This window comes from Bufo bufo, chromosome 1, assembly GCF_905171765.1.
Source record: "Bufo bufo chromosome 1, aBufBuf1.1, whole genome shotgun sequence".
In the NCBI taxonomy this organism is placed as follows: domain Eukaryota; kingdom Metazoa; phylum Chordata; class Amphibia; order Anura; family Bufonidae; genus Bufo; species Bufo bufo.
The window spans coordinates 607,402,398-607,417,028 of NC_053389.1; the positions used below are offsets into that span (position 1 = coordinate 607,402,398).

General features: G+C 40.7%; 1 protein-coding gene and 1 long non-coding RNA gene across 2 annotated transcripts in view; one reads left to right on the forward strand and one right to left on the reverse strand.

Annotated features, from left to right (window-relative positions):
• LOC120985598 overlaps nt 1-14,631 on the forward strand; it is a 241,685-nt gene that overhangs the window by 133,757 nt on the left and 93,297 nt on the right. The gene's annotated exons all lie outside the window — the stretch shown is intronic.
• Nucleotides 3,028-14,631, reverse strand: part of LOC120985597 (bombesin-like) — a 35,520-nt gene continuing 23,916 nt past the window's right edge. Inside the window, exons 2-3 of the mRNA XM_040413622.1 lie at nt 5,197-5,357; nt 3,028-3,190 (exon numbers count right to left, since the gene is read on the reverse strand). Of these exons, the coding sequence (XP_040269556.1) occupies nt 3,140-3,190; nt 5,197-5,357 (212 nt within the window). The 3' untranslated portion in view covers nt 3,028-3,139. The remainder of the gene's footprint in view (nt 3,191-5,196; nt 5,358-14,631) is intronic.

Below are 14,631 nucleotides of genomic sequence, written 5' to 3' on the forward strand. Positions count from 1 at the left end.
GGGTATTCCCATCTGAGACAACTTTCGGGGCTCTGTTCTTGGTGTAGGTGCGGGTCCCAGCGATTTGACCCGCACCTATCAGACAATGGGGGCATATCCTAGCAATATACACCCATTGTCTGAGATGGGAAAACCCCTTTAATTCATTTTTGCATTTTCATTTTTCACTCCCTGCCTTTCCAGAGTCATAAAGTTTCTATTTTTCTGTTTACTTAGCCGTGTAAGGGCTTTTTTTTTATGTAGGACAACTTGTATTTTATTATGGCACCATTTAATATTGCATACGATGTAGTGGGAAGCTGGAAAGAAATTCTAAAGTGGCTGCAATTGGAAGAAAAAAACAAATTTTTGTCACAGTTTTATGGGTTTTGTTTTTACGGTTTCCCTGTGCCGTAAAACTGACCTGTTACTATCATTCTATGGGTCAGTACGATTACAATGATACCAATTTATATATTTTCTTGCGTTTTAAAAAACTTTGGAAAATATAATTTTTTTAATTTTTATCGCCAAGTTTTTTTTATAGTTATATCTATGAAGCTGTGTGAGGGCTCATTTTGTTTCAGGGTGATCTGTAATTTTTACTAATACCATTTTGGCATGTGTATGACATTTTGATAACTTTTTGTTAAATTATTTTGGTAGGTGAAGCAATGAAAAAATGGTGAATGGCCACTTTGATGTTTTTTTTCTGTTACACCGTTCGCCGTATAGGCTAAATATTTTTATATCTTATTAGTATGGGCATTTTCAGATGCGGTGATGCCTATGATGTTTGTTTATTTATTTATTTATTTATTATTTTAAATTTCAGGAAAAGAGAGTGAATTTAATTTTTATATACAGTATATACGTGTATTTTATATATATATATTTTTTTTATTGCTGTTTTTATTTACTAATGGATTTTGATCCTTTAGACAATAAATAATTTAGTATACTCCAATACAGTGCAGCCACCTGCAGGCCTGGATTGGAATATTCCTGTGATAGGCATCGAAGACTCCAGCAGACTCCTGCCTATCATTACAAAGGAGCAACTTCCTTAATCTCCGCAAGAGGAAGCTGTTACCAGTGTGGGAGCGCAGGGATCCCACATTTTTACCTCTGAAATGTCGAGAAGTTAAATGTTCACAATCCTCATTATCGCCAATTGCAGACATTAGCTCCAGGCCTCTGCAGCAGAAACCCAGCAAGTTGCAATGTGCATGTAGTGAAGAGCTACCCCAGTGGTTGGGCCCACTGATTAGACGAGATAGCGGGTGGCGGATCCGGAATGCTGGGAACGGAAAGAAAGGGGCTGGTGAGCAGAGCAGCTACGACCATGACTTTTTCTTTGTGGGCATGTATACTGGGTAAACAGTCAGGCATGGTGCCATCAGACTAACCAGCATTACTGTCTACAGTACTTTAATGCTGGAGGTTTCTTTTATATTTTGTTTTTATTAAATATTTGTAATTGTTAATTATTGAATGATTATCACAGACAAGCCCTTTAATATTAAATCTGTTGGGGCGATCTGCTTATGGCCATGAGTATAGTTCTTGAGACCCCCCATCAAGAGGCTGATATTGCTGTTAATAGTAACTGTGTAATACATGTCTGTCCATGTAATACAGCCCCTTTAAAGGAGCACCCGATTACAGTATCCTTTTGGGCATTATGCATGGTTCCTTAGGATACCTCTACTTGCCAACAATTTTTTTTTTTTTAGCAAGTTCTATACAAATCCATCCTAAAGATAATATTGCACTCTCATGTGCAGAAGTATTCTCCCCTAAGAGCATTGCTTCTAGGAGAGAATAGTGTTGTACATTTAGTAGCTGATGGGCAGCTCTGGGCTAGGAAGAAATACGGCCTTCATACACTGTTGTACAGGATTTGTAAAGCATTATATATATGTGTTGAGTGACAATTACAGTTCTCATTATACTCCTTAGCTCCGTGTTTCAGGTACCTGACTATGAAATTACTTTAGCAACAAAAACAGAGTCCATTGACAGCACCCATAGGTCCTAGGCAAGAAATATTTGAGATACTAAATGCAAGAAAGAATCCATCAACCCATGGTGGTCATGTGATGATTGTGACCTAAGCATTAAAGAGGACTTGTCACTTCTCCTGGCATGTCTGTTTTAGTACTTGCATTTACCTTATAATAATTCTGGAGCATCTATTCTAGCTACTGAATTTCAGGTTGCTGACTATGAAATTACTTTAGCTAGAAAAACACAGTCCACTGATGGCACCTATAGGTCCTGGACAAGAAATATCAGATACTGACCACAAGAAAGAATTTGTCTCTTCTTCTGACATGTCTATTATTTCAACTATAAATTTATGAATTCATGACCAACTTGGTTTTACCATTCCCCTTGTCAAAGGGGTATGTATTGGCACAGTATGCTACTGCTAGCACCAACTGGGGAGTGGCAGAAAGTGTAGGGACACCCCCCAACTGGTAACACCCAGTTGTCAAGTTATCCATAAACTTGGATATATTAGAGGAACAAAACAATATAGGGTTGTCAGGTAAGATGTTCCAGAAGTGTCATTTCTTGATGAATACATTTATCTACTAAACAGACATGTCAGGAGAGATAGGTGCAAGGTCCTCTTTTGCTGAGTTGATTGCACCCCACTTCTGACAACCAGAATTAACTGGGGTGTTGGTATGTGGCACAGTCCTTGTAGTAAAAAGACAATGCCTTTGGTAGTTTTTCTATTCTAATGTCTACCTAATATCACATGGTTAATTACGATATATATTGTTTAATTATTGATTTATTTCTTATGTTACCCCTTACCCAGTGCTTAGATGTGAAATACAGCATAATATTGCATTAGTACACAAAGAATGATGTTCTACTTTGTGCAAAGAATGCCCTTTATTTGCAGATTTACTTAGCTAGAACATTGTGTAAAATGGCAGAAAATATACTGTACATATGCTTAGCATGAAAGTCACTACTTGGTATCACTTAACATTAAGGAAAGGCTCTGAATGAAAAGACTCCCATTTTCATTAGTATTTTCTTTTTATTGTAAATAATAGCCTTTGGAATGTCTGAAGTAAGTTCCGTATCTCAGGCACAAATATATATATGTCTTATATGTACAAGAAAATAAATATCTTCTCTACTTCTGGGACGTTTTAAAATACTGCTCCAGGATTTTCCTTAGTATTCGCTGGAAAATAAAAAGAAGACAGTATTAGCAGTCAGCAGATAATTGACATAAAACAATCAAACGCCTATATAGAAGTGTAGCACTGAAGCTTTCCTAGGCCCTAAAGGATCCAATTTGACTATTTGGTGATCTGAGTAATCAACGATCTCATGTGTATGGAGGTATTCCAAATTTCCCCAGCGACAAATGTCAGGGGGAAAGGAGGGGAGAAGCATTGGTCTGTTGAATTTTAACAAGCCTATCCTACAGATTTGCTGTAACCAAAGGTGCTTGGCAGCAGCTTTCTCCTCTCTCCACATTCAGAAAACAAGCACGTTTGGTTTAAGTGTGTGTGCATGTGTATGAGCTGTATAAAGTATACAGTGGTGCTTGAATGTTTGTGAAGCCTTCAGAGTTTTCTATACTTATGCATTTGACCTAAAACAACATTAGATTTTCACACAAGCCCTAAAAGTAGATAAAGATAACCATATCAAACAAATAAGTAAAAAATATTAGAACTTTGTTCATTTATTTATTGAGTAAAATGATCCAATATCACATGTCTGTGAGTGGCAAAAGTATGTGAACCTTTAAGATTAGCAGACAATTTAAAGGTGAAATTAGAGTCAGCTGTTTCCAATCACTGATATAACAATCAGATGTGAGTGGGCGACCTATTTTATTTAAAGAAAAGAGTTCTATCAAAGTTTGATCTTCACAACACATTACTGTTGGAAGTGTATCATGACATGAACCAAGCAGATTTCTGAGGGCCTTAGAAGAAAAGTTGTTGATGTTGTCAGGCTGAAAAGGTAACAAAACCATCTCTAAAGAGTTTGCTCCCGCCTTCCCCCGTCCAGTCTATAGTCAGACTAATTGTGTACAAATAGAGAAAATTTAACACCATTATCACCCTCTCCAGGAGCTGTCGACCAGCAAAGATCATGCCAAAAACAAGGCTTGTAATAGGTCACAAAGGAAACCAAAGTAACCTCTAAGCAACTAAGGCCTTTCTCACATTACCTAATGTTCGTGAGTCCACTATCAGAAGGACACTGACCAACAATGGTACAGTATGCATGGCAGAATTGCAGGGAGAAAGCCACTGCTCTCCAAAAAGAACATTGTTGTCTGTCTGCAGTTTGTTAAAGATCATCTGGACAAGCTAGAAGGCAACAATATTTTTGACGGATGAGACCAAAATACAACCTTTTAGTTTAAAGTGTTATGTTTGGAGAAAGGAAAACACTACATTCCAGGTTAAAAACCTCATCCTATCTATGGAAGACGGTGGTGTTAATATCATGGTTTGGGCCTGCTTTGCTGCATCTGGGCCAGGATGGCATCTGTCCGTGAGCTGAATCTCAAGAAAACAAGGGTTAAAGAATAAATTTAAAGTTTTGAATTGACCAAATAAAAGTCCTGGCCTTAATCCAATAGAAATGTTGTGAAGGACCTGAAGCAAGCCGTTCATGGGTGGAAACCCACCAAAATAACAGTGTTCCTCCAAGCTGTTGTGCAGGACTCATCAACAATTAATGTTTAGCTGCAGTTATTGCTGCACAAAGTGGTTACACCAGACACTGAAAGCAAAGGTTCACACACTTTTGCCACTCACAGACATGTGATATTGGATTATTTCCTCGATAAATTTTTTGCTAAGGCTAATATTGGTTATCTGTATATGTTCTTAGGACTTTTGTGAAAATCTGGTGTCATTTTAGGTCAAAGTTATGCAGACATATACAAAATTCTGAAGGGTTCACAAACCTTCAAGCACTACTTTTGTGTCTGAAAAATACAGTAAAATATCATGTAATTAGGAATTTCAAGCAATATAAGTTGTTACTTAACCTATGAAGAGTCCAATTGTGGAATAATGTAAAATGCCATTCAAGAGCAGAGTTCTCCTTTAAGCTGCCTATTTTTGACATTAAAATACTTTTATATTGATAGCCTATCCTTTGGATAGGTCATGCTAGCTAGTGTTTTAAATGAGCAAACTCATATTATGTCCTATATACCTGTGCTCCCTGAAGTTGAATGGGTGACAGCTCTCTGCGTTGCTCTTGTAAGATGGCTTTCATGCTGTCCATAGTGCGTGGAGGGAAGATAGCTGATTCCTCCAAATCTTGTTCACTCAGTCTGTATGTGTCCTGAAGACTCTTTTTACCCATAAAGTGTCCTAATGAAACAAATGAGGAGACAGTTAGTGTTATAGACTGTATTCCCCATGCATAACCTGAAAATTATACAGGCACTTTAGTGGCTGTCTGGTTTGAAAAACCCATTTTCAAATACCCTACTAGGGAATTAGGCATTAATCATGGGGTTCCGTCTCGAGCTGCTGTGAAACTACAACTCCCAGCATGCACGCCTTTTCAGCTGTTCTTGTAACTCCCATAGAACTGAAAGGAGGATTCTGGGAGTTGTAGTTTCAGAACAGCTGGAGTGCCGGAGGTTGCTGCTCCCTGTGCTAGGTGGACAGAGATTGAGTTCAGCTCATGAATACACTTGGACTCATGAGCTCTCTCACTATCTAGCTGGACTCATAAATTGCTAATTTTAATATCAAGCAGGTCCTTTTTGATAAATGATTATATAGCCATTCTGATATGGAGTTTTGAAGTAAGTGCACCAGCTTCACCAGCTCTGATTAATAATGCATGCAGTTGTATTGTGAAATCTGGTGACGGATCCTCTTTAAACCACAATTTCTTCATTACAATTTCTTCTCATAAAAATCCATCAATCTGATATATATTGGGTCCACAGGAAGATTTGAGAATTGGGCATGGCATAAGCCATATACAGTATAAGGCCTCATGTACATGGTACTGATTTTTTGTCCGCTAATCACGGATCCACAAAACATGAATACTGTCCGCTTGCATCCCACATTTTCCCTTCAGCAGGTCCTGCAGAATGTTTCAAATGCCTATTCTTGTCCACAAAACAGACAAGAATATGACATGCTCTATTTTTTTGCGGGGCCATGGAACAGACACACATCTTTTGCAGCCCCATTGAAATGATTGGGTCTGCATCCAATCCGCAAAAAAATGCAGATCAGATGTGGACCGAAACTACAGTTGTGTGCATGAGGCCTAACTGGTAGATAAAATTACTTTTGTTTCCAGAATCCTTATAAGGCATTTATACACATTCATAGTGTTGCAGCATGTTCCCTTCAAAAAAAAGTCCATAGATATGAGATGTGTCAGACAGGGAATAGCTGATTTTGACTTTTGGACCCTGATGTCATCCATCTATTAGTTACATTCTTGCATTCAAACAACCAATAAATGGCAGACAATGTACTAATATCATGATGCATTTAATTGGGTGTCATAGAAAGGGTGTTTTTCCTTTCCTTTTCCCTGGTGTATTAGGTAATCTTTGACTAAGCATGGACATAAATGTTTGTAGGGGGATCAGCGTTGGACAACAGATTGATTGTCCATATTTTGGCTGGTTGAAGTATCATGTCTACAAATTTGGCATTAGATGTGCTCAGGGTAATGGTTTCTCTTTGTTTTTGTGGATAATATATTTTCATATTGTTTGTGTTGATGTGGAACCACTGTGCCAACCAACAAATTTAACTTTGGGCTAAACCTAAGGGCATTATCCTGGCAGTTTCCAGGTATTCACCCTTTAATCCCTATACAGGGATTTTTGCTTCACTGAAGTAGTCTCCGTGTCTATGGTCATGCAGACTCCGATGTGTAGCACCGAAGGGACAGTCAAAATCATAGTCAGTAACAGGCCTGGTCAGGGCAGGCAGAGTACGTGTGAATCTCTGAAACAGGTCAATGGTCAGGGTAGACAGAAGAGGGTCAATATGATAATCAGGCAAAGGTCAGGCAGCAGAGAATTAAAGTCAGGAATGAGTCAGGGATCAGTACACGGGCACTCAAATGGAACAGCATCTTATGCAGTGACTAGCAAGCTAGAAACACCTATTGCCTAGGCACCTTCCCCCTGGAAAGGTGTCTTCAGTACCCCTAGGTAACCAGCCATAGGCTGGTGTGAAGTAGGGTATGCTTGCGCACACATGGAGAGTACACACATGGGCTATGGGAAAGGAAGGACAGGCTAAGCCAGCAAGCAAGTCAAAGAGTACTTAGAGACAGGAGGCAGGTAACTGGGACAGGTGAGTAAACAGCGGCACCTCACCCACTCTTATTTGGTCTTGACATATGCTTGAATTTCTTCATCATGGCAGGAGCATCAATATTCTTATGAATAATATTCTTATAGAATAAAGTTATTCACATGATTATCTTCATATTCAAAATATTCTTAACTTCAAATCATCAGTACAAACAGAAGTAGTAACAGAACCTCTGGAATAGCGATTAAACACCACAGACTTGAGGAGGGAGGCATGAGGAATGAATTTGGTATACGTAAAGATGCTGGAGAGTGTAACTTATAAGAGACCGGATTCAACTGTTTCAGCACCTCAAAGTGACCAATGAACCAAGGTGCCAGATTGTACAAGGGTATCTTGAGTCTGATGTTTTTTTGTGGAAAGCCAGACGTTATCTCCAGGAGAAAATTGAGGTTGCGATCCACAGACTTCTTCATGCGAGCAAAAATCTAAAGTAGTGCAGTACTGGTTTCATCTGAGATCTGGGAAAAATTATTGATGGTCAAATCAGCTGTCATAACTCCAGAGGTGACAGTCACAGGAACAGGGATCCTTAATTGATGACCATACACTATAAAGAAAGGACTCTAACCAGAAGATTCGCTAGAATAGTTATTATAAGAAAATTCTGCCCAAAGAAGTAAAGTAGCCCAGTCATCATGATGTGCAGAATTGAGGTATCACAGGCAGCTAACCAGTATCTGATTGATGTGCTCCAGTTGACCACTGGATTGCAGATGGTAGGCAGAGGAAAAGTCTAGTTTGACATCCAACAGCTTGCCAATGGTACTCCAAAATTTTGAGGTAAGCTGGACCCCTCAATCAGACACAATGTGCAAGGGTAACCCATGTCACCTGGAAAAGTGTTTCATGAGCAGCTTGGAAATTTGACTGGCAGATGGGAGACCAGGCAGTAGTAGAAAATTAGCCATTTTGGAGAATCAATCAGCTATAACCCAGATTACAGTACATTTAGAGGAGGAAGGCAGATTGGTGATAAAATCCATGGCGATCTGATGCTAGGGAACATTGGGCACAGGCAAGAGGTGCAGAAGACCATCTGGTTTTTGTTTTGGAGTTTTGTTCTGGGACAAATGGAATAGGCAACAAATATCTTAGGAAATTGTGGGCAACCAGTAATATTGAGTGATCAGATTTACTGTATTGCGAAGGCCAGAATCACTAACAACTGTGGAATGATGTCCCCAAATCAGGATCTGTTTTCTCTTGACCACAGGGACAAACAGTTTGCAAGGTGTAAAACTGGACAAGGGCAACAGAAATAATATGGGCAGGGGGTCAATTATGTGCTGGGGAACCATGTGTGCATGTCTCCAATGTACAGACAGGTCAGATGAGAAAATCAGGATGTCATCCAAGTAAGCTAGTACACAAAAAAGTAATAAAAAAATTCTTGAAAAACTGCAGGAGCATTACTGAGACCAAAGGGCATGACAAGATATTCGTAGTTTCCATCTCAGGTATTAAAGGTGGTCTTCCACTCATCACCCTCATGGATTCTGATGAGATTGTACGTTTCTCTGGGATCCAACTTAGTGAAGACTCTGGCTCAACAGAGGCTGTTAAAGAATTCTCGAATTATCGGTAAAAGGTACTGCACTTGTTCTTCACTATAATCTTATTTAAGCCACAGTAATCAATACATGGTTGTAGTGACCCATCTTTTTTCTTGCCAAAGAAGAACCAGGTGCCTGCCAGTGAAGAGAACTTCTGAATTAAGCCCATCCCCAGATTTTATTTAATATAATCTGACATGGCTTGTGTTTTATGCAGAGATAATGGGTAGACACGGCTACATGGAAGTTGTTCCTGGTACCAGGTTAATAGGGCAATTATAGGGATGATGAGGTGGCAGAGTTTGAGGTTCCTCTTTATTGAAAACATCAGAGTAACTGACATAGGCAGTAGGAAGATTATGAAGATTCTGAGGAACTGGCAGAGCTCAGGCAGGTAGAACCTCCAGACAGGTAGAGGCCAGACAGAGCAAGTTACAGGCAGAACCATAATGCAAAATCTGGCCCAAGTTCCAGTCAAGAACGGGACTGTGCAAGCGCAGCTATGACAGTCCCAGTATGAGTGGACTGTAGATACAGGCAGGACATAGAATGGGATCTTCTCTGTGTGCAGAATTCCAACTTGAAGATCCATGGACCCAGTAACTTACTGTATAAAATCTAGGACGTCTTCCCATTGACAGGCAGCACCGCCATGGACTGCTCTAGGTGCATGTTGGGTATGTAGTATCGGGTCACCAAGGCCTGATGGAGAAAGTTTCTGGCTGAGCGAGAGTCCAGAAAGGCCTGCACGGTAAACCGAATGTCACCACATGATAGAGACATAGGAAGTGTTAATGTTGGAGAGAGCATGTCCTGACCCAGGGTCATTTCTCCAACCGACCCAAGGCTCCAGAGTTTCCCGCCTTGAGAGGGCAGGTGCGCACATAGAGTTCTTTGGCTTCACAATACTCAGTCCTTACTGAGTCTATGCAGACACTCCTCCTCAGACAATTGAACCATGTCTAGTTGCATTGGTTTAGGATTCGAGTATGCATTGGCATTTGAAACTAAGGTGTCAACCTAGGAACTCTCTTCTCACATTTAGAAGAGAGGCATTTTGGATGCAAAGACCAATTTGAGTAGCCAGAATAATTAAGTTATCCAGGGTAGATGGTACATCACAACCGGCTAGTTCATCCTTTACATGGCATGAACGACCCTCCCAGAAAACTGCCAACAGAGCCTCATTGTTCCATGATAGCACAGAAGCCAGGATGCGGAATTGTATGGCATACTGCGTGAATGTGAGGTTGCATTGGTGGAGGTGCACAAGAGATAATTATGCAGAAGAGGTACAGCCAGGGTCCTCGAAGACCTTGCAGAGGGTAGACAAGAGTTATTGTAGATTACTGGTCAGAGGGTCGCTGAGTAGCCGAGGTGAGAGCGTCACCAGACAGGAAAGAGACTAGAAATTCTATCTTGGATCAGTTAGTGGGAAACTGGTGAGCCAGTAAGTCAAAGTGGATGGTGCCTAGGTTAAAGAATTCACAACATATTTTGGGATCCCCCTCATTTCATGGAGGAAGTGGAAGATGCAGGCTAAAGACTTCTGCTGGCAGTCACACTAAATGGTCAGCTCTTTAAATACTTCAGGCAGGTCCATCTTGGGAGAGCCAGTGGGTTCCATGATCTGAACAAACTGCGACAAGCAGTGTGGAACCACTGTGCCAACCAACCATTTTGACTTTGGGCTAAACCTGAGGTCATTATCCTGGCGGTTCACTAGTATTCACCGTTTAACCCCTACATAAGGTCAGGGTAGGTATCAAAGGGTCATTGCTGAATCGGGAATGGGTCAGGTCAGTCAGCTGAGAATAAAAGTCAGGAATTACTCAGGGATTTGTATACAGGCATAGAAACAGAACAGCACACTTCACACAGGGACTAGCAAGTTAAAAATACTTATTGCTCAGGCACCTTCCCTCTGGGGAAGGTGCTTTAAGTACCCCCAGGTAACTAGCCACTGGCTGGAGTGAACTAAGGTGAGCACGAGGGTCATTTAAGAGTCAGGGAGAACAAGCGTGCCCTAGGAGAAAGTAAGGAGAGACTGAGCAGGAAAGGGGGCTGAAGCCTCCTTGGAAGGACGGAGCCACCCTGACAACCGAGCCTGCTGTGAAGAGGGGGAGACCGGGAATCAGGTCTGCCCACTGGGAGGCAGGGGACCAGAACAGGTGAGCAGAACAGCAACGGCCACGAGCCGCCACTGCAACGATTTATAGGTTAGAAAGGTTGTCTGACTTATTTGAAAATATCCTGATGCTACTAAATGGCATAATATAAATAATCAGCCTATATTAACCTTTTTCTCCCCAACCATTTCCAACTGAAGATCCTTCTTGCTTAGTTTGTATGCAAAATCCAGCAGTGACACAGCAGTACATGTACAGTGGCATGCAAACATTTGGGCACCCCTGGTCAAAATTACCGTTACTGTGAACAGTTATAAGAATGGATTCAATGAAATTCCAGCAATTCTGGAAGCAAACATAACACCAACTGTAAAAAAGCTGAAGTTAAAAGGAGAATGGCTTATACAAATGAATATAGATCCTAAACATACCTCAAAATCCATAACAGACTACCTCAAAAGGTGTAAGCTGAAGGTTTTGCATGGTCCTCAGTTACCGGATCTGAACATCATTAAAAATCTGTGGATAGACCTCAAAAGAGCAGTGCATGCAATACAGCCCAGGAATCTCATAGAACTGGAAGACTTTTACAAGGAAGAATTGATGAAAATCCCTCAAACAAGAATTGAAAGACTCTTGGTTGGCTACAAAAAAACGTTTAAAAGCTGTGATACTTTCCAAAGGGGGTGCTACTAGGTACTCTTCATGCAGGGTGCCCAAACTTTTGCTTCAGGTGCTTTTTCTTTTTTATTATTTCGAAAATGTAGATGAAGATGAAAATAAAAAAATGTGTCATCTTTAACTTTATGCCGTTTGGAGATCATTTTATCTTGAACTTGCTGAACTGTTCATAGTAACAGTAATTTTGAACAGGCGTGCTCAGACTTTTGCATGTCACTGTATATGGCACATGACCACGGGAGGCAATCACTAGCCTCAGCAGTGTAAGGCAAAAACACTGGAGATCTAGTGCTGGAAACTGCAGGGGGAGGGGTGAATAGTTGAGTATAGAAGATTATTTTTTTTATGGCATTTAGTAGCATTGGGTAAGTATTTAACTCGGACAAACCCTTTAAAGTAGACAGGTCTCCAATCCAGCTTGATCACATCAGTGGAAACTGTAAGGCCCTTTCACACGAGCGTGACGGATTAGGTCTGGATGTGTTCAGGGTGCGTTCAGTGAAACTCGCACCATGTTGCAAGCAAGTTCAGTCAGTTTTGTCTGCGATTGCGTTCAGTTGTTGAGTTTTTTTCCACGCGGGTGCAATGCGTTTTGATGGGTTTTTCACGTGCGTGATAAAAAACTGAAGGTTTACAAACAACATCTCCTAGCAACTTCACTAAAGTTTGGGTTTGGGTTAGCTGTAGATTTTATTATTTTCCCTTATAACATGGTTATAAGGGAAAATAATAGCATTCTTAATACAGAATGCTTACTAAAATGTTGATTGAGGGGTTAAAAAATAATAATAATTACACGTGGTGAGCGCGATTACGTCAAAGGTCCTTTTGCAAGTCCTGAAAGAAGAAGAAAGAAGACGATTCCGGCTGCGCGATCAAGTGGATAAGGTGAGTTAATTTCTATTCTATTTTTTGAACCCCTCAATCGACATTTTAGTAAGCATTCTGTATTAAGAATGCTATTATTTTCCCTTATAACCATGTTATAAGGGAAAATAATACAGTGGTTCCGGGGTTGCTTATCACCTAGCAACCATGTGTGAAAATTGCACCGCATCCGCACTTGCTTGCGGATGCTATGCGATTTTCACACAGCCCCATTCATTTCTATGGGACCTGCGTTGCGTGAAAAACACAGAATATAGAACATGCTGCGATTTTCACACAACGCACAAGTGATGAGTGAAAATCACCGCTCATCTGCACAGCCCCATTGAAGTGAATGGGTCCGGATTCAGTGCGGGTGCAATGCGTTCACCTCACGCATTGCACCCGCGCGGACAATTCGCCCGTGTTAAAGGGGCCTAAAATGCTTGAAAGGCTTCTGTCATCAGGAATATCTTTATTAAACTAGCTGACTTCAGACATGTGGTAATGTCAGCTGAAGCTACCAGTCTTTGTCCTTTCTTTTTATGTGCCTCTGTTTTTGTGGAAAATGAACTTTTATTTTATACAAATGAGCCTCTAGGAGCAATGGGGGTCTTGCCCCTAACTGCTAGAGACTCCATTCTCTCTCCTGTGACCACAACCAGCCAGTGTTCACATCATCCTGCCTGGCCCTGTCAATCAACTCGAGCAGGGCATGGCCAGAGGAGGGAGAACAGAGCCTCTAGGACAGTGATGGCTAATCTCCAACACTCCAGCTGTGGTGAAACTACGACTCCCAGCATGCTCCATTCATTTCTATGGAGTTCAGTGAATAGCCAAGCAAGTGTGCATCTTGGGAATTGTAGTTTTACCATAGTTGGAGTGCCGGATGTTAGCCATCACAGCCCTAGTTGTAGGAGCAACACCCCCATTGCTCCTAGAGACTCATTTGCAAAAATGAAGGCACATAAAGAGGAGGGACAAAGACTGTTAGCTTCAGCTGACATTAGCACATGTCTAAAGTCAGCCAGTTTAATAACCATATTTCTGATGACAGAAGCCCTTGTAAGTATTAGGCTAGCCATATACATCATTGATGTATTATATATTATATACATCAAAGTCAATTCAGTCAAACACTTTGATTTTAATGCGGTCTCCGTACAGCATTAAAATGTATTGGCTCCGTGGAGCCAAACTTTGTTTCACCCAAAGTCACGCAAGACTCCGGTGAATTAATTCTGTATTGATTTCTGCATCTTTAAGAACATTTAATTTAGGAATCCGAAGTCGGGTCTTGTACCGCCTGGTACCTCTGTATCAAATCCGACTTTGAATTCCTAATTTTAAATGTTTTTAAACATGCAGAAATTGATACTGAATTAATTCACCGAAATCTTGCGTGACTTCGGGTGAAACGACGTTTGCCCACATGTAGGCAATTTTAATGCTGTAGGGAGACTGGTCTCTGACAGCATTAAAATCCAAAGCTCGATTCGCTCAAACCTATTAATAAGCGGCATTGACATGGCTTTTTTTCTCGTCAAGTTCATGCTTTTCCTCATTTCTGTTGTAAATGATGGGTAAACAAGACATAGCAGTCAGCCACATGGGTGCAGATGCTAATTCACAGTTTCTCACAAATATCTGCATGTCTTCTAGCTAACTAATGTGATTTTCTGGCAGGACCTGGCAGGAATTAAAACACACCTACACTACAGGATAGATTCTAATGGGGTAATTTATTAAGAGAAGAAAATATATAAACGTTATCTGGTATGAAAAAATTGGACCACAGCAGCGGTACCCTTAAGGGAGTAGGTTCAGTCTCCTAAATAGCAAAATAAAACAGAGTGTGCGGGAACCGCGCTCTAAATCAACAGTTTATGTCAGTTATTTAAGTTGAATCCTATAAAGACGGGAAACTGAAATCTTATCCAGCTATCAGAGGCAATAATCGTAGATACGTATTGTTCATACGAAAAAGTTGTAATCCACCTCCTACTGGTCCGCAGATCTCGTCATGAGTTTCCAACCACTGATTCCAAA